The sequence below is a fragment of the Scyliorhinus canicula genome, chromosome 12 (assembly GCF_902713615.1).
Source record: "Scyliorhinus canicula chromosome 12, sScyCan1.1, whole genome shotgun sequence".
Lineage (NCBI taxonomy): Eukaryota > Metazoa > Chordata > Chondrichthyes > Carcharhiniformes > Scyliorhinidae > Scyliorhinus > Scyliorhinus canicula.
This window is the reverse complement of record NC_052157.1, coordinates 17810051-17834627: the sequence shown is the minus strand read 5'-3', so window position 1 is coordinate 17834627 and position 24577 is coordinate 17810051. Positions and strand designations below refer to the sequence as shown.

Genomic DNA, 24577 nt, shown 5'->3' with positions numbered 1-24577 from the left:
CTTTGCCTTTGCTTAGTTCTATTACCTTTCTGATTGTATCCAGGACAACTCTGGTAAAGTTTTGTCTTCCCACTCCTACATCATTACCTGGGCAGTCCTAAAGAATTTGTGCTTGGCCCTACCTTTTCCACATCTAATTTGGACAGGTAATTTGGACATTCTGAATTACCCGAACAGGTGCTGGAATGTGGCGACTCGGGGCTTTTCACAGTAGCTTCATTGCAGTGTTATTGTAAGCCTACTTGTGACAATAAAGATTATAATTATTATCTACTTGCCTCCCCATTGGCGCTATCATCCACAGACATAGGATCAGCTTTTACCTGTATGCTGGCAACACTGAACTCTTTTTTTTTTGCCACCTTCTCTCTCAACCTTCCACTGCCTTAGCATTATCCAGTCTTGGATATGCTAGTCTTTCCTAACTAGGTATTGGGAAGACAACAGTCATCATATTGGGTCCCCACCCCAACTTTGTATCTTCTCCACCAATTGGAATTGCTCCCCAACTACTGTATCGGAACCACTACATTGTTCTCAGACAACACCCTGTTTGACCCTAGCTGAGTTTCAAAATCTATATTACCTTCATCTAAAATACTGCCTACTTCCTCCTTCAAAATATTAGCTGCCATTGAAGCCTTCTGTCATTCAATTAGTCACTACTCATAAACTTCGATTTATCCAGAACTTTGCTGGCCATACCTGATCTGGTACCACCCCACTCACCCCACACTCACTCCAATTCTTACTAATCACCAGTGGCTCCAAGTGCCCCAACACCTCAAACTTAAAGTTCCCATGTTCACGTTTAAATTGCTTCATAGCGAGGGAAACCAGGCAACGTGCTTATGACTACCGTCTGGTGGCCCTGACCTCAGTCGTAATGAAGTCCTTCGAGAGGTTGGTCATGAAGCGTATCACCTCCATACTCCCAGAATGCCTTGATCCACTGCAATTCACATACCGCCGCAACCGGTCCTCAGCAGACGCCATCTCCCTGGCCCTACACTCATCCCTAGAGCATCTCGACAAGAAGGACTCTGACATCAGACTCCTATTTATTCACTACAGCTCCGCCTTCAACACCATAATCCCAGCCAGGCTCATATCAAGGCTCCAAAACCTAGGACTTGGCTCCTCACTCTGCAACTGGATCCTCTAACCCACAGACCACAATCAGTAAGAATAAACAACAACACCTCCTCCACAATAGTACTCAATACAGGGACCCCACAATACTGCACGCTTAGCCCCCTACTATACTCCCTGTACACACATGACTGTGTGGCAAAATTTGGTTCCAACTCCATCTACAAGTTTGCTGATGATACGACCATAGTGGGCCGGATCTCGAATAACGACGGGACAGAGAACAGGAGGGAGATAGAGAACCTAGTGGAGTGGTGCAACAACAACAATCTCTCCCTCAATGCCAGCAAAACTAAAGAGCTGGGCATTGACTTCAGAAAGCAAAGTACTGTACACACCCCTGTCAGCATCAACAGGGCCGAGGTGGAGATGGTTAGCAGTTGCAAATTGCTAGGGGTACACATCTCCAAAAATCTGTCCTGGTCCACCCACGTCAATGTTACCACCAAGAAAGCACAACAGCGTCTACACTTCCTCAGGAAACTAAGGAAATTCGGCATGTCCACATTAACGCTTACCAACTTTTACAGATGCACTGTAGAAAGCATCCTATCTGGCTGTATCACAGGCTGGTATGGCAACTGGTCTGCCCAGGACCGCAAGAAATTTCAGAGAGTCGTGAACGCAGCCCAGTCCATCGCACAAACCTGCCTCCCATCCATTGACTCCATCTATACCTCCCGCTGCCTGGGGAAAGCGGGTAGCATTGTCAAAGACCCCTCCCACCCGGCTTACTCACTCTTCCAACTTCTCCCATTGGGCAGGAGATACAAAAGTCTGAGAACACGCACAGAGTCAAAAACAGCTTCTTCCCCACTGTTACCAGACTTCTAAAAGACCCTCTTATGGACTGACCTGATTAACACTACACCCTGTATTCTTCACCCGATTCTGGTGTTATGTATTTAGATTGTGTATCTTGTGTTGCCCTATTCTGTATTTTCTTTTATTTCCTTTTCTTTTCATGTACTTAATGATCTGAGGAGCTGCTCGCAGAAAAATACTTTTCACTGTGCCTTGGTACACGTGACAATCAACAAATCCAATCCAATCCAGCCTCATCCCTCACTAGCTCTAACGTCCTTCAACCCTACAATTCCCTCCCAAAATCTCTATTGTTCTAAATCTTGTGCATCCTGACTTTTCTCAATTTCATTATTAGCAGATGGGGCTACAGCCACATAAACCTAAGAAGCAACGTACATTAATACATTGGGACCTGTTCTCTGTAAACAGTAGGCATATGTTCAAGATTTGCGTCTATTTTGATTGACCCGGAAGCTCAGGATGCCGATTGTTCCCCATTGCTTTCTCATACAATGCCTCAGCCAATCAGTCTACTTTCCAACTAATCAGCACCTTTCCTTCTGTAGAATAAATTGTTGTGATTGTTTGAAATTTGACATTTTTGCATTTGCCCTGATGAGTGCGAGAGGTAAAACTTCGGTAACATGTCTTTCATTTCAGCAATAGACCCAAGTTCTGGAATTCCCTCCCTAAAGGTATCATTGGTATCATAGAATTTATAGTACAGAAGGAGGCCACTTGGCTCATTGAGTCTGCACCGGCCCTTAGAAAGAGCACCCTACTTAAGCCCACGCCTCCACCTTGTCCCCGTAACTACACCTAACCTTTTTGGACACTAAGGACAATTTAGCATGGCCAATCCACCTAACCTGCACATCTTTGGACTGTGGGAGGAAACTGGAGCCCCCGGAGGAAACCCACGCAGACACGGGGAGAACGTGCATTCTCCGCACAGACAGTGACCCAAGCCGCAAATCAAACCTGGGACCCTGGAGCTGTGAGCCTGCATTGCTAACCACTGTGCTACCGTGCGCCCTCTCGTTGTCTTTTCAAATCTCAGTCCTCCTTAAGACCCTTCTTGAAATTAATCTTTTTGAACGAGTTTTGATCATCCCACTTTGTATATCCTTCCTTGTGGTGACAAGCAGATTTTGATTCTGCCTTTTTAAACTGTCTTGGGTAGAGTGATTTTGTTTTTAACTACCGAATGCATTGTATAAATACAGATTTTTGTTGTAGTTTAGAAAAATAATTGGTATATCCTTCCAAGGGGAGGATTGGGTGGAGGAGTGAGTTTGGTGCTGGTTTGACTTCTAAGTTTAAATACAGCACAAACTCTCAAGTTCGAGGTCTCTTCTATTGGCTGAAACAACATCAGAATCGTCTCAATCCATTATCCATGGGTAATGTACCAACAGCACTAAATTATTGCTAATTTAAAAGTAATTAGCAATGTTGCTCAGAGAAGTCCTAGTGTACGGTTTGTGAAAAATGCCAGAAAGTAGTACAGGTTTAGTGTCTCAAAACCAGTAACCCGGGACTGAGAATGCCGGATTTCAGATATTTTTATTTTTTATTTATTTTCCAATTAAGGGGCAATTTAGCTTGGCCTATCCACCTACCCTGCACATCTTTGGGTGGTGGGTGTGAGACACGGGTAGAATGTACAAGCTGGGGCCGGGATTGAACACGGCTCCTCGATGCCATGAGGCAGCAGTGATAACCACTGCACCCCCGTACCGCTCCTCTGATTACAGACCTTACCAGATTTTGGCTCGGGCAGGCCAGAAAGTGAGCAGTTTGGGCCAAGTTGAATCAGCTGGGTTCAAGGTTCGCTTGGGCGCAGGAACACACTGGCGCACAAGTGCCAAAGTGGATAACTAATCCGGTGTCGCATCACACCAATGTAGTACCTAGCTGAATTGTCCAACTAAGTTTTTTTAAATTTTGCTCAATTAAAATTGATGTATGCCACATTCTGAAAATGTCTGGTGTTCTGATGACTGGGTTTGAGGCACTTTACCTGCATGGAATAAGGGGCTCTACTGGGCCTGGACAGAATGAAACAATCATTAGTCTGCTTTTGACTGTACTGCATTTGACTTGGGATTGTTCCAGTTTAAATTATATTTGCAGGAACATTCTTAAATGCAGTGAACACAAATTAAAAGAAATGTGTAACTAACTGAAAGATTTCCAATTATTTTTTCTCCGCCACCCCTTTTCTTTCTGACACTCACAGGCTCTTGTTTTTTCTAAGCACACACATTCAGGTTACTACCCAGGAGGGGCAAAGCATGGTGCGAACTTCATGTGGTACAGAAGGGTTTAAGAATGCCAAGAAGGGGACCCCAATTGCAGCACAGACTGCCGGCATTTCAGCAGCAGTGGTAAAGCAGCTTGATTTTTCCAATGTAAATGCTTAGTTTAAACATGTTCATGCATTGGCTCTCTGTTTCAACACGGACCTAGATTAGGGTTGCATTGCCTTTTTTTTGGCTGCACTAATGCCCATTTTCATGATTCATTAAACTCCTCTTAGGGCCTCCAGTGCACAGTGATTTTAAAACCATCGCCTTTCAGCTGAAGAATCCAACCAAACCAAACTCTGATAGTTTTCTCTCTCTGCTGGCTGTATGGGTTCTACATTAAATGAGTTTGGGCAGCCACAACCTAGTTAATAATAGACATGGTCCCACTGGAGACTAAACTGCCTCCAACTTGACATTCAGCTGATGATTGTAGAGAAGCCAAGAACATGGCCGGTGTGAAAAATGGAAATGTACGCTGGTGTAATAAGGATTGATCTGTGATTTTGGCATTAGAATATCATTGCCATGGGAGACTTTGATCGAGCAGTGTAGAGGGAGCTTTATACTCTGCATCTAAAGGATTCTCTGCCTCACCAGGAAGCATTTTATGTTGATACTGGCTCCATTCCTCAGTGCTAACAGCCTTGCCTTGTTGAGCACATAGATTCACCAGTAGAAATTGCTCTTTCCCTTACCCATTCAGTGTAGCTGTAAATAGTCTCCATCCAGTTTCCTGATTGATGCAGATTGGGTCTCAGTAATAATTGATGGTTTCTGCCAACTTGATCCTTTAACTATACCTTTGATTCTGTCTGTGGGGAACTACCAAGCCATTGATTAGAACATTTGCCTTGGGCTTTTAACCTTGTGCTCCTCAGCCTGTGATTTTCTACTTTGCAGAAATGGAAAGACGTGGTCCTTGTACCAGTATTTTTTCAAAATATTATGTCCCAATTTTGTTTTCCGTGGCCCTGTTTGGTGGGGCTGTGGTCATCAGACTACCCTGAACTCGTTGTAAAGCAAATGTTGATGGGTGTGCAGAATCCACACAGTTAAAAATGGGTGATTTTCAAAATGCATTATGTGGATATTAACTCCATTAACTTTGGAGGGGTTCTGTTGGATGAGTTTTGGGAGGTGCAGCATATCTAGTCTGTTTGGGTTTCGTTGCCCTTGGGTAACTGTATTGTGTTTATAATTCTTGTTTTTTTTTAGATATTTCATTTCTTTTTTACCTCATGATTGCAGTGCGTTGAACTTTAACTCAGTACCTTCAGCTTAAAGGATGGTAATTTTCCTATCGCTCAGTTGAATTGGAGGATGAGGAGGCAAAAATGTGCAAAAGCAGGTCCGCCTGCATATGATGTGATCTGCCTCAAGCAATGGTTAACCGCGATCATAATTACTTGTGGCTTTGCTGAGCACATGTGCCTATGTATCCTGCTCTTCATGGAGATTTGTGTCCTGGATTGTGCCATCTCGTTGTACAAGCAAAAAAAAAAGTAGTCCTGAGATGCTTACAGTTCAAGATGACAGACTTGCACCTAACTTATAGATCAACCTTGCATCAGCAAATTGCATCTTGCATCTTAAATATGTGGTTTATGGACTACACGGAAGTTGCAGAATGGAAACAGTTCACTTGATTTATTCAGTCAGTGTTAATGTTTGTCCTCCACACAAGCAATAATCCTGATCCCTTATGCGTGAGATGCAAGGCTAGAAATTTATGTGAGGACTTGGCTTAATTCAGTTGTAAATGTGGAACAGAATGACAGACAGCTCTTGATAACATGAAGTCTAAGGCTATTTAACCATACATGGGTCTATGTTTTTACCGTGCTAAATTCCATAAGTATGCCCTCATCTTTTGCATCTTGTTCCTGGGTCCTGCCGATATTGTGCTTAGCAGTGAGTATGGTTAACATTGGCTGTCCTCCAGGGAGGATGCCCTGAAGTTTCAAAAAAGACAATCCGCCTTGCACCCATCCAATACAGATATACACCAACTTTGCCAGACACCAAGTTAGGTGGCTCTCTTACAAAGCTCTGGTTTGTCACTCCACAGAGTTTCCTTTTACTTCTATCTTGTTTCTTTCCACTCAGAACCCCACATCTGCCTTGGCAAAGGCTGCTGTATTTAAAATCTGTGTAGTCAAGACTGATATAGTATTTTTCCTTAAGATAGCCACTTAAAATTAACTGTTCACATCCCTTTAAATTTGAGTTGATGGCCAGATTCTGGATCTTCTAGTATGCTATCTCGTTGTACTGGGCCAAATCTGTGAGTTTGCTATGCACAATCGTTCCATGGAATAAAACCCACCTATTGTAGGTGTTCTGCTTGATTTTGAGTGGCTTTGGACCAGCAGCCAAGCAGGAAAATGTCAAACTGAACCATGGTTGTATCAGGGAAGCCACAGTAATAAGTTGCCAGATGGCAAAGAATTAAACTCAAACAAAATGATATTGGACAGGTCATCTCAATCATCTATAAGTAGAGCATTAAACTGAGATTAACTTGAGTGGCTGGTTATCTGTTACGATGGTGACTTAATACCTTGAAATAAAAACATATGAATCTTCAAGATCTCATTACAGGCCTTCTCAGGCAAGTAATTGATTAGATAGAAATATGAGAAGAGCCCACGTGTATATATAATTAGTTTTAAATCCAATTTGAAATGTTTCCAGTCTTTCTCAATCTGATCTGTGTTCTGGGAGGAACATGTGAATTTTTTTTTGAAGTCAGGTGCTCTTATTGCTGGCATTTTAAAAAATGTGCTCAGACAGTGCCTTAAAACAGGGTCTGGATGACACTGGGCTGGATCAGCTGAAAGACCTTTTCTAGTTTCCATGTCCTTCGCTATTTAGTTTTGTGCCTTTTCTGCAATGGTGTCTGTCCCCAATGATGTGTTTGTTCTTCATTAATCCTCACTAACTAATTTTCCAGCAAGACTCACTCACTTTATGGACGTGCTTCACCCAAAAAAATGACTCAGCATCGTTTTGGGCAGGTTTTGTGGGGACTTGTGGCCCGAATCGTGCCTCAGCTGCTCGCTGACAAGGGGGAGCTGCTTTTAAATGTTTCTTCAGTGCTCATTACCAGTCAAGACATGAGGATGGGAAGGAGAATGTGCTGGAACCCATCCCAGTGCCTGCGTCATAAAGACTAAGGCAGTCTCCAGTTCTTCTGAATTCCTAACCCCCCCCCCCCCCGGACACCGGTGCATCTCAAGGGCAGCGGGCGAAACAAGGTGGCACGGCAACGGCTGTGACACCGTAAGTTGTTTGGGGCCCTCCAGTTCCAGGCCCTCCAGAGGACACAACCAAGGGCATCAAATGCCACAGAAAGCAGCAAGCTGCCTGTACCTCTGGATTAGATTGAATTGGATTTATTATCACGTGTACCGAGATACAGTGAAAAATATTTTTCTGCGAGCAGCTCAACAGATCATTAAGTACATGGGAAGAAAAGGGAAGAAAAGAAAATACATAATAGGGCAACACAAGGTACACAATGTAACTACATAAGCACCGCCATCAGATGAAGCATACAGGGGTGTAGTGTTAATGAGGTCAGTCCATAAAACGGTCATTTAGGAGTCTGGCAACAGTGGGGAAGAAGCTGTTTTTGAGTCTGTTCGTGCGTGTTTTCAGACATCTGTATCTCCTGTCCGATGGGAGAAGTTGGAAGAGTGAGTAGGCCGGGTGGGAGGGGTCTTTGATTATGCTGCCGCTTTCTCCAGGCAGCAGGAGGTGTAGATGGAGTCAATGGATGGGAGGCAGGTTCGTGTGATGGACTGGGCGTTGTTCACGACTCTCTGAAGTCTCTTGCGGTCCTGGGCCGAACAGTTGCCATACCAAGCTGTGATGCAGCCAGATAGGATGCTTACTATGGTGCATCTGTAAAAGTTGGTGAGAGTTAATGTGGACATGCCGAATTTCCTTAGTTTCCTGAGGAAGTATAGGCGCTGTTGTGCTTTCTTGGTGGTAGCATCGACGTGGGTGTACCAGGACAGATTTTTGGAGATGTACACCCCTAGGAATTTGAAACTGCTAACCCTCTCCACCTCGGCCCCGTTGATGCTGACAGGGGTGTGTACAGTACGTTGCTTCCTGAAGTCAATGACCAGCTCTTTAGTTTTGCTGGCATTGAGGGAGAGATTGTTGTTGCTGCACCACTCCACTAGGTTCTCTATTTCCCTCCTGTATTCTGACTCATCTTAATTCGAGATCTGGCCCACTATGGTCGTATATTTAGCAAACATGTAGAATCTACACTGTAGATGGAGTTGGAACCAAATTTTGCCACGCAATCGTGTGTGTACAGGGAGTATAGTAGGGTGCTAAGTATGCAGCCTTGCGGGGCCCCGGTATTGAGTACTATTGTGGAGGTGTTGTTGTTGTTTATTCTTACTGATTGTGGTCTGTGGGTTAGAAAGTCGAGGACCCAGTTGCAGATTGAGGAGCCAAGTCCTAGGTTTTGGAGCCTTGATATGAACTTGGCTGGGATTATGGTGTCGAAGGCGGAGCTGTAGTGAATAAATAGGAGTCTGATGTAGGAGTCCTTCTTGTCGAGATGCTCTAGGGATGAGTGCAGGGCCAAAGAAATGGCACCTGCTGTGGACCGGTTGCGGCGGTATGCGAATTGCAGTGGATCAAGGTGTTCTGGGAGCATGGAGGCGATACGCTTCATGACCAGCCTCTCGAAGGACTTCATTACGACTGAAGTCAGGGCCACCGGACGTCATTGAGGCACGTTGCCTGGTTCTTCTTTGGCACATGATGGTGGTCTCCTTGAAGCAGGTGGGGGCGATCCAGGGGCTGGCATCGGTTGTTAGTCTGGGTTGGGAGCCCCGAGGTCCGGGTCGGCTCCAAATCGAGGTCGTGGCTTCACTTCCAGTTTGGGCCCTAACCACTTCCAGGTCGTGGAGGTCAGGTCGGGTCAAAAGGTCTCCACGGGCCTCGGAGGATGTTCAAGCCTGCAAAAAAAGATAAAAGAGAGAGGTTAGTAATAATGTTAGTCTTAAAATTAAATTTTAAAAGATTAGAAGGAGTATAAGTTAAGTAAAAAGTGGATCTGTTGGGGAGAGCTTGCAGAGTGTCGCCTCGCTCCGGCGCCATCTTGGAAATCTAATGTAACTCTGATGTACCGTGAGGACACACCTAAACATAGCACTAGACCACGGAAGATCAAGAAAAGTGAGGAGCAGAGTGGGCACTGGTGAGGTCACTGAAGGGAAATGGAAATTTGTTACGTTAAAATGTTCACCACTAAAAACATTTCACACCGAATACATGTGAAGCCTCTGGCACTTTAGTCTTCACTGCCTCGTTCTCTCCCCCCCCCCCCTCCCCCTCCCCTCCATAATTGCCTGTTATTCCCTCTCCTCCTCTCAACCCCCAGCCCGAGGTCCATCAATCTCCTGCCTTGTATAGGGACCTGCTGACAGGTCCATCACCCATGAGTGATGTTACATAGACCCTTGGAGGGGGAACAGGGTGTGGTGGGGAAGATGGCAGTGTGACTGGGGAGGAGGATTGAGCTGACAGCCTTCTCTCAGGAGAATCTGGAGATGATTAGGGCCTCTCTGGTCCCCCTGGCATGTCAGACCCTTGCCACTGTCTGTCCTCCATTCTCTTGCTCCTCCTCAGGCTTGTCATCCATCCCCTCTTGGTCCGCCGCCTCCTCAGGCGAGGCCGCATGTCCCACCTCCTCTAGCATGTCACCCCGCTGCTGTGCCAGATTGCGGAGGGAACAGCAGACCACCACAAAGCAGCGACCTTCTGGGGGCTGTACTGTAGAGCCCCACCAGAGCGTTCCAGGCATCGGAACCGCATTTTGAGCAGCCCAATGCACTGCTCAATGACAGCGTAGGTGGCAAACTGGGCCTCATTGTATCGGATCTTCGCCTCGGTCTCAGGCCTCCCCACTAGCGTCATCAACCATATCCTCGGCGGGTATCCCTTGTGCCCCCACAGCCAACCCTTCATCCTGAGGTGGTCCTCAAAGACACTGGGAATCTCTGAGTGTCCCAAGATGTAGCACGCTCTCTGGGTAGCAGACACACACGTGCAGAATCCTGAGGCAGTGGTCACACACGATCTGAACATTTAGAGAGTGGCACCCCTTCCTGTTAATATAGGACACTCCCTGATGCGCCGGTGTTCACAGGGCATAATGCATGCATTTGATGGCCCCCTGGACATGAGGCATCCCAGCGATTGTGGTGAATCCTGAAACCCAGTCATCTTGGTGGGCCTGCTTCAGATCAAGGTGATCTGGGCACACAAAGTATCCGTCACTTCCTGGATGCACCTGTGGGTTGAAGATTGCGAAATGCCCCACTGGACCCTGCTCGAGGCCTGGAATGACCTTCACGGCCACTCGGAGTGGGTGTCCTCCACGGGTGCCATGTCTGCAAGGACATGGCACAGGTGCCGCACTGTCTGTGACGCAGTCTTCTGCGGCATATGGTGCCTGTCAGTTCAGGGAAGGACCAATGACTTCTGTACACCTTGCACATCGCTGGCCTCCCCTTCTGGCCCCCTCCTCAGCCTTATGGGTGGCCAGGTTTTTACCCTACACATGTAGCGCCGCCTCCAGCCTGCGATGGCCTTGCTGCCATCTTCAGCGTCTGCCTGCCTTGGCTACAACAAGCACAAAAAGGGCAGCCCCCACAGGATCTAGACCAGCAAACATTTCTGTATCTGGAAAGAATTGGAGAAGGACAGAGACCGACAATCAGTTAGGACTTCCAACTCAGGACCTTCAACCCTCCCCATCCCATATCCCCCAAGCCTCCCCCACCCTTATCATGACTGTTCCGCCTTCCCTCAGAGTGCCATCCAGCAAACCAGTTGTGCTTGAAAACCTCGCTCGGCACTCACACCCGGCCAGATCAGGAATCTCTAGACCCCAGACCTCTGCCAGCCAACATTAGGGAGGTTGTGCTCAGCAGTCCTCTGCTCATCCACACACTTGTACTTTGGCCACAAGACTATCCTCAGTGGTGAGGCCCTGCTCTTTAGTGTTTAATTGTTGGCAGCTGCCTCTATGGTGCTGATGCTCCTGGAGTGCAGGCACACTGTTCTGGTGTCAAAGGTTGCAGGACCTCCAGTCCACTAATCATCCTCTCTAGACAGGGCACCTTTTCCTTCAAGGAGGCACTTGAGAGTTCAGGAGCATGAACTGCTAACACAATTAACAAGGCTAATCACTCTTTTGAAATAGCCTTCAGCTGTGAAGTTAGAGGCTTCTCACAGTCAAAGGGGGTGAAATTAACTTTCATGAGAGAAGCTGCAGCATGGCTCTATCCTGGGAGAGTTTGATAGGACAGACAGGCTGCAGATGTGCTTGCCCTTGTTAAGGGTGTCCACTCATAGATGCAAAGTCCCTCACCCGCTCCCCTGGCCCAGGGGCGACCCCCAAGCTGGACACCGTTCCATTCCCCCCCCCCCCCCCCCGAACACTGGGGCAGCAGCTCTGATGCCATTGGGCTGCATGCAAGTAAATGGAAAGGGCTACTCACCTCCTCACTTCCCCTTGGTAACCATTGCACCAGCTTCCCATTTTTGTAGAGGAGTACTAAAGGAAGCCCATGTGACCTTTCGTTGGGGAGTTGGGTGACTCCTGGGAAGTCACTGCATTCGACTTAAATCTCACTAATGAGATTCATATGAATGCAAATGATTGTTTTGAGCTTCTCGCCATTTTTGGGTGAGATCAGGAACAGGCAAGATGAATTTCAAAATGATTCGCGCCCGGCGTGAATCTCGATTTTGGCATCTCCCGTGATTCACCCGGTGTGCCCGGATCTGTGCTTGGTGCAAAACAGTGGGAAAATCGTATCCTATATTTGTTACAAAAATTACTGCAAATGTCTAACATTTTAGTTATTTACATGTAACTATTTCAATTTTATTTGTCAAAATATTCAGTTTATAAAACCTACACAGCAGTGTCTGCCTTTTAGCACTGTAACCTGTTTCATTAATGCCATAAACAATGAAACTCATTGCGATTTCTGACTAGCTGTTGGTGTAAAGTGGCACGCTAGCACAGTGGTAAGCACTGTTGCTTCACAGCGCCAGGGACCCGGGTTCGATTCCCGGCTTGGGTCACTGTGCACAGTCTGCACATTCTCCCTGTGTCTGCGTGGATTTCCTCCGGGTGCTCTGTTTTCCTCCCAGAAGTCCCGAAAGACGTGCTCGTTAGGTAAATTGAACATTCTGAATTCTCCCTCTGTGTACCCAAAAAGGTGCCGGAGTGTGGCACATTGCAGTGTTAATGTAAGCCTACTTGTGACACTAATAAAGATTATTATTATTAAAGCAAAGATTTTCAAAACATGTTTATTACCAATCTCAGTTCTGTTTTTGTACAGTAATATTAGCATAGATTTTTTGTTTAGTTGTTAGTCACTGTCTTGTTGAAATAGGATAAAGAGAGTCTGTGGTAGTGTTTCAGAATTAGCATGGGGAATCCTGGGGAAATTTGACTAAGTTACACACACGTATGCTTGATGCACACCCACACATATGCGTGCACACTCACGTATATCCATGCACGTGCATGCGCGCACACATTCACATTAAGGAATAATTCCAGCAGGGTGTGCTATTACCATATAAACATGAATTATTCCGCTCCATTCCATGAGTGCGCTGGCTGAAGACAGGTCCTTGTCTCATTGTCTGCTGATGCTTCATACTGAGCTGTTATGTTGGCAGTTCATGTAAGTCATTGCCTTCCGCTCTCAGAAGCAGAGTGAGAAGGCAGTTCCTAAGTTTACCTCAGCCAGGAGAAGAATCAAACGTGTGTTGTTGTCATTCTGAACTACACACGAGCCAACTGTCCTAATCGCCCCTGAAACATGAGTTAACAAAACAAAAATGTACATATTCAACAGTACAAAGTGAAATATTGATTCATATCTCTCTATAGCTCCATGAAGGAACAGGTGTCCTATCTAGAGAGGGTGATTAGTGGACTGGATGTCCTGCAACCTTTGACGTCTGAACAGTGTGCCTGCACTCTAGGAGCATCAGCACCATAGAGGCGGCTGCCAACAAAAGCTTTGGGTCTGTGTTAAGTGTCCTGAGTACAATAGTACATTCACTCTTATAAGTAGTCAGTGCCCCTAATGTTCAGAAGCTTCCCAATACTGTTCATCTAATTTTACTATAGTGTAACAGTGGGACCCACATCAGCCTTCCCCCATCCCCACTCAACCCCTGCTGCCCACATCTGAATAAAATTTGATTTATTGGGAAGAATTCTCCAAAAATGAGGCTATGTCCCCACGCCAGCGTAAAACAGCTGCCGTTACACTCCCCAGTTTCCTGCAAAAAGTAAACGGCTATTCACCTACCTGTGGGGGGCTAGCAGGGACCCAGAGTAATTCACACAGCTTTGGCTGCGGATACGGGCCCCCGCACTTCCAGTTCCAAGTCCGTGCATGTGCACGGAGACAGCCTCGGACCGCGGATCAAGACCAAGGCCCCTCCGATCGGCTGTGCACTGTTGCATTGGAGCGGCCCGGTCGTTGCTCCGGCCGCCCATAAGGACTCCCCCACCGGTGCTTGATCCCCCCCCACACACCAGGGCGGCCGCTGACTGAGTCCGCAGCCGCCGTGCAAGAATCCCAACCGGCCATACCACATTAGTTCCACACCGTCGGGAACTCGGCCGGTCGGGATCCGAGTAACGCTGGGAGGGCCTCTGACAATGGCCCCCCAGCTGCGCGGCGTATTTCGTGGACGAGAGATTCTCCGGTGGCCAGAGAATCGCCAGTGCCGCCGGGCCCGATTCGGTCAGGAACATCGATTCTCCGCCTCTGCGCCGAACCCGATTCTGGCGCAGAGCTGCAGAGAATCCAGCCCCATGTCTTTTTGCCCAGGCCTTTGTGCTTTTCCCATCTTTTTGAAGGTGGACTGACAAAACTAAATGTGAATCATTAAGCAGATTTATTTTAAAGATAGCAAGTGAACAATCATAACACATTCCACTCACATCAATCTCCCTTGCATTCTAATAAAAAAACGCACAACCCGTCCCATTCATTAACTGGTTTAGCAATGTGCAGAAAAAACCTTCTGGAACACAATACTGGAGCCACAAGGTCTTCAGGCTATTAATTACAAACCAAGCCGGGGTTCTGATCTCCAACTTCATCAGCAATTAATGCTTGAATTAATTCAACAGGGTTTCTGTGGCCTTAAGAGGGACACATACTTTGGTCTAATCTTCATGTCATCATCTCATTCAATAACAACACATTCTCTGATTGGCAGTGAACAGCCCTTTGGGTAATTTGCTGGTAATTTAATTTACTGCATGTGCTGTTTTTAAAAATGCTTGCACATTTACTTATTGCAGTATCTCCTGTGTCCTTGGGTCATTTAATGATATGCAAATTTATTCACCATGCAAGTTCGACGACTTGATTTGCTGACATGCAATCATGTTCAGTAAAAGGGAGAATGTTCAAAGTTAAACTGGTCATGACAACTGAACCTCAATAAAGAAAGCACGGGCAAATTAAGAGTTTTGACATTGGCGCACATCACTGAATGAAATGGACTTCACTATCCAAGGTGCTGGTAACACTCAAAACCTGCCCTTAATTTTGTAATCAGGATAATGCCAGAAACCGCACCGAGGTCAACCCACTTGCAACCAAGTGAATATCGCAAAGAATTTCTTACTCTAGCAATACCATGGGATCTTTAACCACCAGATGGGACATTGTGCTACCAACTGAGCAGACAATAACAGAGTGGTTAGTGTTGGAGAGAAAAGCAGGGGGAGATCATTTCGCAAGCTGCTGGTAGTCCAGAAGTGGTTATATCAAAGCAGAGTTGAATAAGGTGGTTCCAATGATGTGGGGGAGCAGCGGGCACAGAGCAGTGTCACTTTCTGAAGCATTATTATTACTTTTAGAAAACAAAATCCTGAGTAACTACTGCTTTTTAAAAAAATTTTGTTGGCAGAAAGCGATTGATCAAGGAATATCCTTTGTGCGTGTGGTCGTGAAGGGTTTGGGACCTGGCAGGCTGGTGAGTTACAAAAACCAGACTACTGAAATGGATCCTGCTGTTCTCTTTGCATCTTTTCATTGCTGTCACCCTTGTGTGTCTTGTACAACAGCTCTGGTGTGAAGGAACGCGTTTCACTAACATATCCCTGAGTTGTGTATATTTGTTCTGTAAGCTGTCGTTATATATTTGAATAATATTTTATCCTGAAATGCTCATTGCACCAATAGACAATAATAATATACAACATTAATTTTGCAAGTCTGTTCCCAGCTGGACAACAAGCAAGATATTTAGAAGCTTGATCTACCCTGGAAAAATAGCTGGTCCTTCAGACTTTGAAACAAAATCTATCTCGGACTAATATGGTTGAGGAACTGATCTTAATTCTTAACATATTAAGTTGTGCATTGCTCTGACAGTCTGCTGGTATATGATTTAAAATCTCGCAATTGCCTTCGGTTTTCTCCAGTTTTTTCCTGAATGCAGTTATTTCCTACTAGATGACATCCTCCAGTGGTCTTTGTCTCGGTGGTCATTCTGCATCCTTTTCACCACAAGCAACATTATAGTCAGGCCTGTTGCAGTTTTTAACTAAGGTTCACACATGCATTTGCTGATCACTGGCAGAAACCTTGGCCTTGATGTCTTCTGCAGGTGAATAGCATCAAATAACAGGACCCAGATTTTCCCCTCTCTCAGCCCGAAAGCACTGGAGAGCATTCAGAAGCGAAGTTTCATTCTCTCACTCGGGTGTTCTGAAGATAATTGTAGATATAACTATTGTTACAGACAGGGGTGAAAGAAATTTCCTTCCCTCAATGTCCATAATTAGTGTTTTTTTTTTAAAAAGGAAGATGTGTGTTTGTCAGCCATGGAAAGGGGGCTCAATTCGAACATTCAGCACTCAGGTTTTGCGGGATTTAAATGAAGAGGATTATTTATTCACGCATTTGCTCCCAAAGTCACTCACCGACACAAATACACTCAGGGGAGAAAATGCAGTTAGAGGATGCAGCACGGTAGCACAATGGGTAGCACTGTTGCTTCGCAGCTCCAGGGTCCCAGGTTCGATTCCCGGCTTGGATCACTGTCTGTGAGGAGTCTGCACGTTCTCCCCGTGTCTGCATGGGTTTCCTCCGGGTGCTTTGGTTTCCTCCCACAAGTCCCGAAAGACGTGCTGTTAGGTGAATTGGACATTCTGAATTTCCCTCCCTGTACCCAAACAGGCGACGGAATGTGGCGAGTCGGGGCTTTTCACAGTAACCTCATTGCAGTGTTAATGTAAGCCTACTTGTGACAATAAAGATTATTAAAAATTAATGCACTCTTACCAATTACAAACAAAGGAACAATTTGTGGGTCACTTGTTCGGTTTATCTTATGACAGAAGTATAAGTTGTAGGCCCAGTGATGAAGGTATTTCACGCCTAAAGGCAGGGGATTCAAACAGCTGGAGTAATCTATCAGGAATGTTGCAGGATTTCCTGGAAGTGATAGATTTTCAGCAAGTCTCAAGAGTTAGATAATTATAGTTTTCTGGCCAAGAGGCTACGTTTCTGTATTGGTGGACTTGTAAAGGAAATTCTCCAAGTTTTAAAAGGGTAAAGATTTTTCTGCCTTATCTTCTGCTGTCTCGGCTGTTGTTCATAGACTGACGTGGCTTCTCCCTGGTTCTTGGGATAGTGAGGTTTGTTATCTGAAGATGGTTTTGATCAGATTTGAAAGCTGTTGCTAAACAGTGGGGAAATGCATTGGTTACTCACATACCTCTGTTGAGCTTGTTTCTGCACAGCTCTCTTTGCTAAGTTTTGATCTTTGAGACATGAAGTCTGGCTTGCGTCTTGGCTATGTTCGCAATGACAATATAATAAGGTAGAACCAGATGCAGGTTACACCAGGTAAGGGTTCCTTCTCTGAAGGATGTAAGTGAACCTGGAGGATAACATCTTATTTCCTGATTTTCTTTTTAAACCAAATTCAATTTCTCAAACTACCCTGATGGGATTTGAACTCGCCAATATTATTAATCCAGTTACTAGTCCAGTAACAATACAACTGACTCGGGCGGCACGGTGGTGTGGTGGTGAGCACTGTTGCCTCATGCCGCGAGGACCCGGTTCCACCCCGGCCCTGGGTCACTGTCTGTGTGGAGTTTGCACATTCTCCCCATGTCTGCGTCGGTCTCACCCCCACAAGCTAAAAAAGATGTGCAGTTTAGGTGGATTGGTCATACTAAATTGTCCCTTAATTGGAAAAAAATAATTGGGTACTCTAAATTTAAAAAACATCAATACCCCAGATCCATCTGGTCACCCAGAAAAGCTGTCAGATTAAAAGCAAAATATACGACTGAGTTACTTGAATCTTTGGTATCATAATTGTTCTACCTTTCCAGTGTAATTAAATGATGATAATGATGAAGACGCAAGGAAAAAAGGGGTGGTAAATTGGACAATTAAAGAAACTGGTTCTTCCAACATTTAGTATTTGTGAAATGAGACCAATACTAAAACAAACATTAGTTGTGCGTCGTGTGAGGAGGGCATTCTCTCTGGACACTATATTCAAACGCGTTTACAATTTCACAAAAATAAAATTATGGAAGTTGAAAAATGCACATGTTGGTCCAGGACGTGATAGAATCATAGCTGCAGTTAACCAGGATCATCGATGTCACCAGGGCGGCTGCTAAAATACATCAAATTAGGGATGGGAAAGTTTAATGTAGGAAAGCATGAAGCAAGCATTTGGCTCAACAAGCCTGTTCCCTTGGCTCCCTGAAGCTTCAAAATGTTTATTAGAGTCCCTGGATCCCCTAAGAGAGTTTCTCAGAACTCTGCACAGAAACAGTTACTCATTATTATGCCCCAGGCTTCCCAGCGATTAATTCTCTGCAAATTAACCTCGAGGGATATTTATTTGGAAAACCAGATCTGATGCTGCATCTACTGATGGTATTAGTCTCTTCACTGCTGTTAGTCTCCATGCTGGGCTTCACTCTCTCCTTCTGGCTTTAATCCTTCAAACGCTCCATTTTCTCTGGCTTGCTTGTATAACTGATTGAGATAATTGCTGGAGTTTGCACTATGCGCATTATAGAAATTTCAGTATGGGGGAGGCTGTTTAGCCCATCATGCCTGTTCCAATGCTAGTTCCACTTTAGGGCTTTGTACTTATAATCACAATTACCTTTTAACGTTTGTCTCCAAGTGTTTATCTAATTCCCTCTGGGGTGTGTTGGCATGAAGACAATTAGACTATGACAGAAGGCAAAATTGAGGAGGTGAACTATTAAGTATACTTACAGCTTGGATAGACTTTCCACAGCTTCGGTTTTCTCTGCATTTTCATTTGTGGTCACAAAAAGAGCAAAAGGCTGGGAGAGGGGGTTGGAGCAGATCCTCCTACATGTATTCCGGGGAATATTAACTCCTATACCTAAAATAAGTCAACACAAGTAAAGTTACTTCAAATGTTCTAGCATGTCATCTACAATTTGGCATTCGGCCCTGACCCGGCCCTTCTTTCCTATAACTGTCTTTCCTAATTCTCAGCTGACCATTGCATAATGCAGATATTAGGATGAGTAATATGGTAGTCATCGTGCTTGTTCTTTGGCCTATGGATTGAGTTTACCCCCAGAACATGATACAAAGTTGAATCTATAATTACGTTCCTGGGCAGATCTGCAGTGCTGGAAGCAATGGTGGTTGGGGAATGGGTGAGGAGGAAACCACATGACATGAGTAAACGTGTAACTATTGGACTATGTCATCTCAGTGGTCTAAATCAGCCATTTTCAAACTTTGTTGCCCGGGACCCTTTTTTTAACCAAACGGCCGACCTCAGCAACCCATGCTGGGCAACCTTCTCTTACCTTTAATGCGACAGAGCGCATGCTTGATCCTCACAATCTCATTCCAATCAGATACATAGGCAAAGACGGCTATGTGCATATCGGGTGCAGAGTTCAGCCGGTTCCTTTGTGCTGTCTTCATTTCTGTGAGGATGGAAAATCCCAACCTCGCACATGTAGGCCATTGTGAAGGGCAAAAGCAACAAAATGCTTGTTTTACTCAGCACTGGATACTCCTCGCAAATGTTACTCCAGAATACTGACAGCCTTATTGGCTTGTGGCGTGTAGCAGTTTGGGGAACACTCAGTAGTTTTGGCTTTCTACTCACACTTGCCAAACTTTCAATGCCTTTTGAAAAGCATCTTTTTCTTCACAGTGTTGAAAGCAATCATCATCCTACCCTTGCAATTTGAGGTTCAGTTCAGTTAGATTTGAAAAGATGTCTGCAAGGTAAGACATTAGTTAGTATCTGAGTTTCAGCAGCAAACAAATCAGCCAGAGGGGATGATTTTACATGGAGAAAAGCATGGATTTGATACCTCAGTTTGTAAACTCTGACAAGCACCTGATCCCTGGACAGCCAATGTATAATTTGTGTTTGGAACAATAATGTCTGTACTCAGCCCCCATATCAGAACACAATGCCTCAAAAACCCTGGTATTGGGCGACGCGGTGGTTGTCACTGCTGCCTCATGACACTGAGGACCCAGGTTCAGTCCCAGCCCTGGGTCATTGTCCATGTGGAGTTTGCACATTCTCCCCGTGTTTGCCCCCAAAGATGTGCAGGGTAGGTGGATTGGCCAGGCTAAATTGCCCCTTAATTGGAAAAAAAAAGAATTGGGTACTCTTTAAAAAAAATATTGTTTTTTGTTTAAAGCACTGTGTTTAATGAAATTCACAACTTTCACAATTCAAGATTGGATGGAATTCCTTTGGATGTCAAAGCCTCACAGTGAATAAAACAATGATTCTAAACAATGTCCTGGCCAGCTGCCTCCTTAATCCTTATTATAACTCCACTGTTTTTCCCAATCATTTTGGCTGCTCCCATCGCTTGCGATTCCTCTGCAATGAACCCAGTTGAGCGTGCACTTTCCAACCACGTAATTATTCAATGCTTCATAAATCTCGATATGGAGATGTCGGCGTTGAACTGGGGTGAGCACAGTAAGAAGTCTTACAACACCAGGTTAAAGTCTAACAGGTTTATTTCAAACACGAGCTTTCGGAGCACTGCTCCTTCCTCAGGTGAATGTGATCATAAATCTCTGCACCCGTCATGTGGATTGGTAATGTCGGGCAGCACAGCAAATCCTCAACATTCATTGTGCCAAACATACTTATGTAAGGTTGCACAATCTGAAACGTCTTTACTTTCATCCTGTTGTATTGAGAACTCCTATGCTGATTTTAAATGAGAAATAAGCTGGGCTTCTAAATTCTTAGCAAATCACAAACTCACCCAGCCACTGTGTTAACACTAACTGGGATGCATTTCACTTTTTCAGCTCACATACATCAAGGACTGGATGAACTATGTCTATTGCTGCATGTCTCTTTAGCCACATGAAATGCTACCATGTAAGAAGCTAATTGTGATTTGTGCTTTGTGATTCAATGTAACATTTCTGCTGAGGACTTCAGCTGACGATTTACGTTCTTGCTGCACCTTTGAGGTTTGTCCTCAAACCTGCCATGCTTAGTCTTCAAATGCCTTTGGAGTTTTGAGGGTTTGAAACTTTCATTTGCCAGTACTTCCCTGCATATAACACGTAGGCTTGGCATCCTGACTTGCATTGGCACAATTAATAAAGCCATCTCTTTAAAAAATCAGCTTTATACTGATTTGTTCCTGATTTCAGCATCTTCTTAATGGGTTGCTCACCAGTGGTCCTGGAGCACACACCAGCACTGTTTTGTCTTGCAGTGGACTCTCCTGCGCACCCCACGCCATCACTGCTTTGTCTTGCTGTGAACTCTCCTGAAGAGCTCTCTCCAGCAGATTTAGTTGTGAGATCCTGGCCTGTTTGTGGCTCTGGCCCTCTCTTCCTTATTACAAAACGATGCATTTTCAATTCTTCTAGCAGCTACAAAATGGAGGAATCTCTGCGTGGTGATTTCGCGCCCAGAACACGAGATGCCGTGTATGGGGCGCTTAACTTCTCTCACTGCCGCTTCCGCTGGGAGGACTGGCCCTGGGACAGCACGTTGACGTCAGGAGGAAGCGGTCCACCCCGAGCTCCAGGCCAGCACACTGCCAGATCCGGCTGAGGGGTCAAGCAGACACAGGATGGCCAGCAATCTCTAAAGTTGGTCAAAGCCAGCATTTCTAAAAGCCAGTTGCGGCCGTTGGACATCCCTCCAGTGATCGGGAATGCCACGACCGATCATGCAGTGGCCCTCCCAACACTCGCCTCCGACCCACCCACATGTTGCAACCCCGAGTTTGAAAAACCCTTGTCTAAATGGAACCAGTGGAGCTCCGTCACTGGGTAAATTTTTACCTTTAATATTATTTGTTTACCCTGTAAATAATTTGCTCTTTGCAGTATTTGAGATAGTTCTGTACTTCACAGATCCTTTTTAACTAATTTACTTGAAGATTTATTTGTTATTTGTAATTTATCTGATTGCTACACTCGCCTGATATTACTCTGGTGTTTTTCAGTATCTGACTGGTGCTGGTGTGCCTCTGATTGATCTTAACTCTTGTCTGATTGTTACTCTTCTAATTGATGTTACTGCGTGTGTGATTTACTCTTATCTGATTGATGGTACTCTCATGGCATTGTCTGATTAGTGTTGCACTATGTCCATTTGTTTACTTCTCCCTGCCTCACTTTCTCGGCTACCCTGAAGGCACTAGCTCTTAACTGGAGTTCAGTTCCAAGACTTCTAATTGACTGTCAGTGCCTCACATAAGTTGTCACATTCTTCAATGCTGTGCCTCGATGTTTGGGTGTGAACCAGCTATACAATTTTGGTAAGCACCACAGCTGATCATGTCCTCTCCCGACACAACCCTAACTGTACTTTTAAGCAGAGGTTACTGGATAGTATTCAGGAGCAGGTACCCTGGTGCTTTTTTGCTCTGTACGGTAAGAGAACAGATATCCATTCAGTGTTCCTACTGCCACCTCAGATGATATCTTGGATTGGAAGTTCTAGGCAGAGCTATTGATGAGATGAACTAATAATAATCTTTATTGTCACAAGTAGGCTTACATTGATACTGCAATGAAGTTACTGTAAAAATCCCCTAGTCGCCACATTCTGGCACCTGTTCGGGTACACAGAGGGAGAATTCAGAATGACCAATTCACCTAACAAGCACGTCTTTCGGGACTTGTGGGAGGAAACCGGAGTACCTGGAGGAAACCCACACAGACACAGGGAAAACGTGCACAATGATCCCCACTGAATTATCAGAAAGCTTTGTTAATTGTTTTGAAAAAATGTTTGAGGATGTGGGTGTAGCACATTCAGTGTTGCTTTTCCTGGTTTAATTCCGCTTCTTTTCCATTGCAGTCTGCCATAAAAGGATTAAGCATGGGTGGCCTCCAGGTGGTTTCAATCACGGACAACACTCCCATTCCTCACAATGGCTGCCGACCACGGAAAGCCCGCAGAATGTGAAGCTGTGCGATGCATAACTGATGAAGAGACATCAAACAGGACTAACCACGTGTTCCAAAACGTCCCCCTGATCACCACATACCAGACCAGCTACGTTTGTTCAGAGTTCAATTTAACCAACTGTTACCAAAGGGCAAATATAGTAATAAAACTGACTGTGCTGGGTAAATGCTGAGGAGCCAGGTTCTAATTTTGTGTGTTTGTATTGATGGCGCTGAAGAGAAAAGTGTTCAGTTCCACAGCACTCACCTATAAGAAGCACAAATGTAATGTGATTAACTGAAAATTGGAGAAATCCAACTTTTAGATTTTTTTTACTTTTACATTTCATATTCTCTTTTTTTTCTGGCCAGGTAATTTCTTCACAGGAAATCTGAATGACAGTGTCCCTTTAAAAAGAATGGTTGCTTTATGAACTTACTGATAATTTTGAAGAGAAATAAATTGAGGCCAAATCAAGTTTCATAGAAATGGATTAAAATCAGGTGCCTCCAGCAGGTCTGGTTTGTTGTTATCCACCCTGTTCGTGTGTCCTGTTCTAATCTGTTAATGTCCACTGTGTTCCCAGTGCGATTCAGATAGAGAGAAGAGCTAATTCAGCTCAGAGCAACATCATTCATATTGATTTCAGGCAGTAGTGTGAATGGCTTATTGTTCATCAAAAACCTTTAATATTAATTTAAGCCCATCTCTGCATTCAGCAGGGGAACTGCTGAAAGCAAAGATTCATTCTATTCCAGCAAATCTGTCACTTACAAGCAAAACCTTCATGAATACATTAAAGACATTAATGAACATTTCCTCCAGTTCCTAAATCACTGTCAGACAACAATTTCAATTGCAGATTAGATTCGGTCCTGTTTCAAATTAAGCAAAGGAGAGTTAGGGCCAAATTTCTGACCTCAAAGTGAGTATTGATTACAGCCACACAGTAATTGGTTGCTGCACTGTGTGCTGTAACCACACACAATTCTGATGAAAGGTCAAAGACCTGTAACATTAACCCTGTTTCAGTCTTCACAGACGCTGCTTGACCTGCTGAATATTTCCAGCCATTCTGTTTTTTTAATCGGCACACTAATTAAACTGCAGAAGCATCCAAGAACAGCTCCATGCTAGTGTTAAATCAGTACCAGAGTGAGAAAAAATGGCAAATATGTTCCAAAACAACTACTTGGTCTCTACACCTAGTATCTGATTGGAATGCCAGTTTAACCATAGAATAAATTATGCTTTTTCTCTACTACGAGACTTTCACTTGAGCATTGCTTCCATAGAATCCCTACAGTGCAGGAGGCTATTTGGCCATTGAGTCTGCACTGACCCTCTGAAAGAGCATCTTCCCCAGCCCTATCCCTGTAATCCCACCTAACCTGCACATCCCTGAACACTAAGGGGGAATTTAGCATAGCCAGTCCACCTAACGTGCACATTTTTGGATTGTGGGAGGAAACCAGAGAAAACTCACGCAAACACGGGAAGAAAGTGCAGACTCCACTCCAAGTCACCAATTGAACCCAGGTCCTTGGTGCTGAGAGGTAGCAGTGCTAGCCCATGTGCCACCCATGAATTTCCTGTACTGAGTTTATTCCCTAGCTTTAAAATAGATTGGATTAATATTCTGTACTGTTGGCTGTAATGGTCTCCATAAAATGATTTGAGTAATGTGAACCAGTATCACGCCAAGCTGCATGGATTTGCAGGAGCCTAGAAGGTAACGTGATGGTTTCATTTCATAGTAAAACTCATGCACTGCTGCGCAAAAA

At 44.8% G+C, this 24577-nt stretch overlaps 1 protein-coding gene across 4 annotated transcripts in view; it reads left to right on the top strand.

Moving 5' to 3' along the window:
- mrps11 (mitochondrial ribosomal protein S11) overlaps window positions 1-22983 on the top strand; it is a 39840-nt gene extending 16857 nt beyond the window's left edge. The window contains exons 4-6 of one of the 4 annotated variants that reach the window (XM_038812919.1): window positions 4220-4349; window positions 15270-15335; window positions 22704-22983. In XM_038812919.1, coding sequence (XP_038668847.1) covers window positions 4220-4349; window positions 15270-15335; window positions 22704-22811 — 304 coding nt within the window. In that variant the 3' untranslated portion in view covers window positions 22812-22983. Of the gene's footprint in view, window positions 1-4219; window positions 4374-15269; window positions 15336-20683; window positions 20753-22703 lie in introns of those variants that run through there. The other 3 variants (XM_038812918.1, XM_038812920.1, XM_038812921.1) reach the window with 3 other exon arrangements.
- Window positions 22984-24577: the final 1594 nt, after the last annotated feature.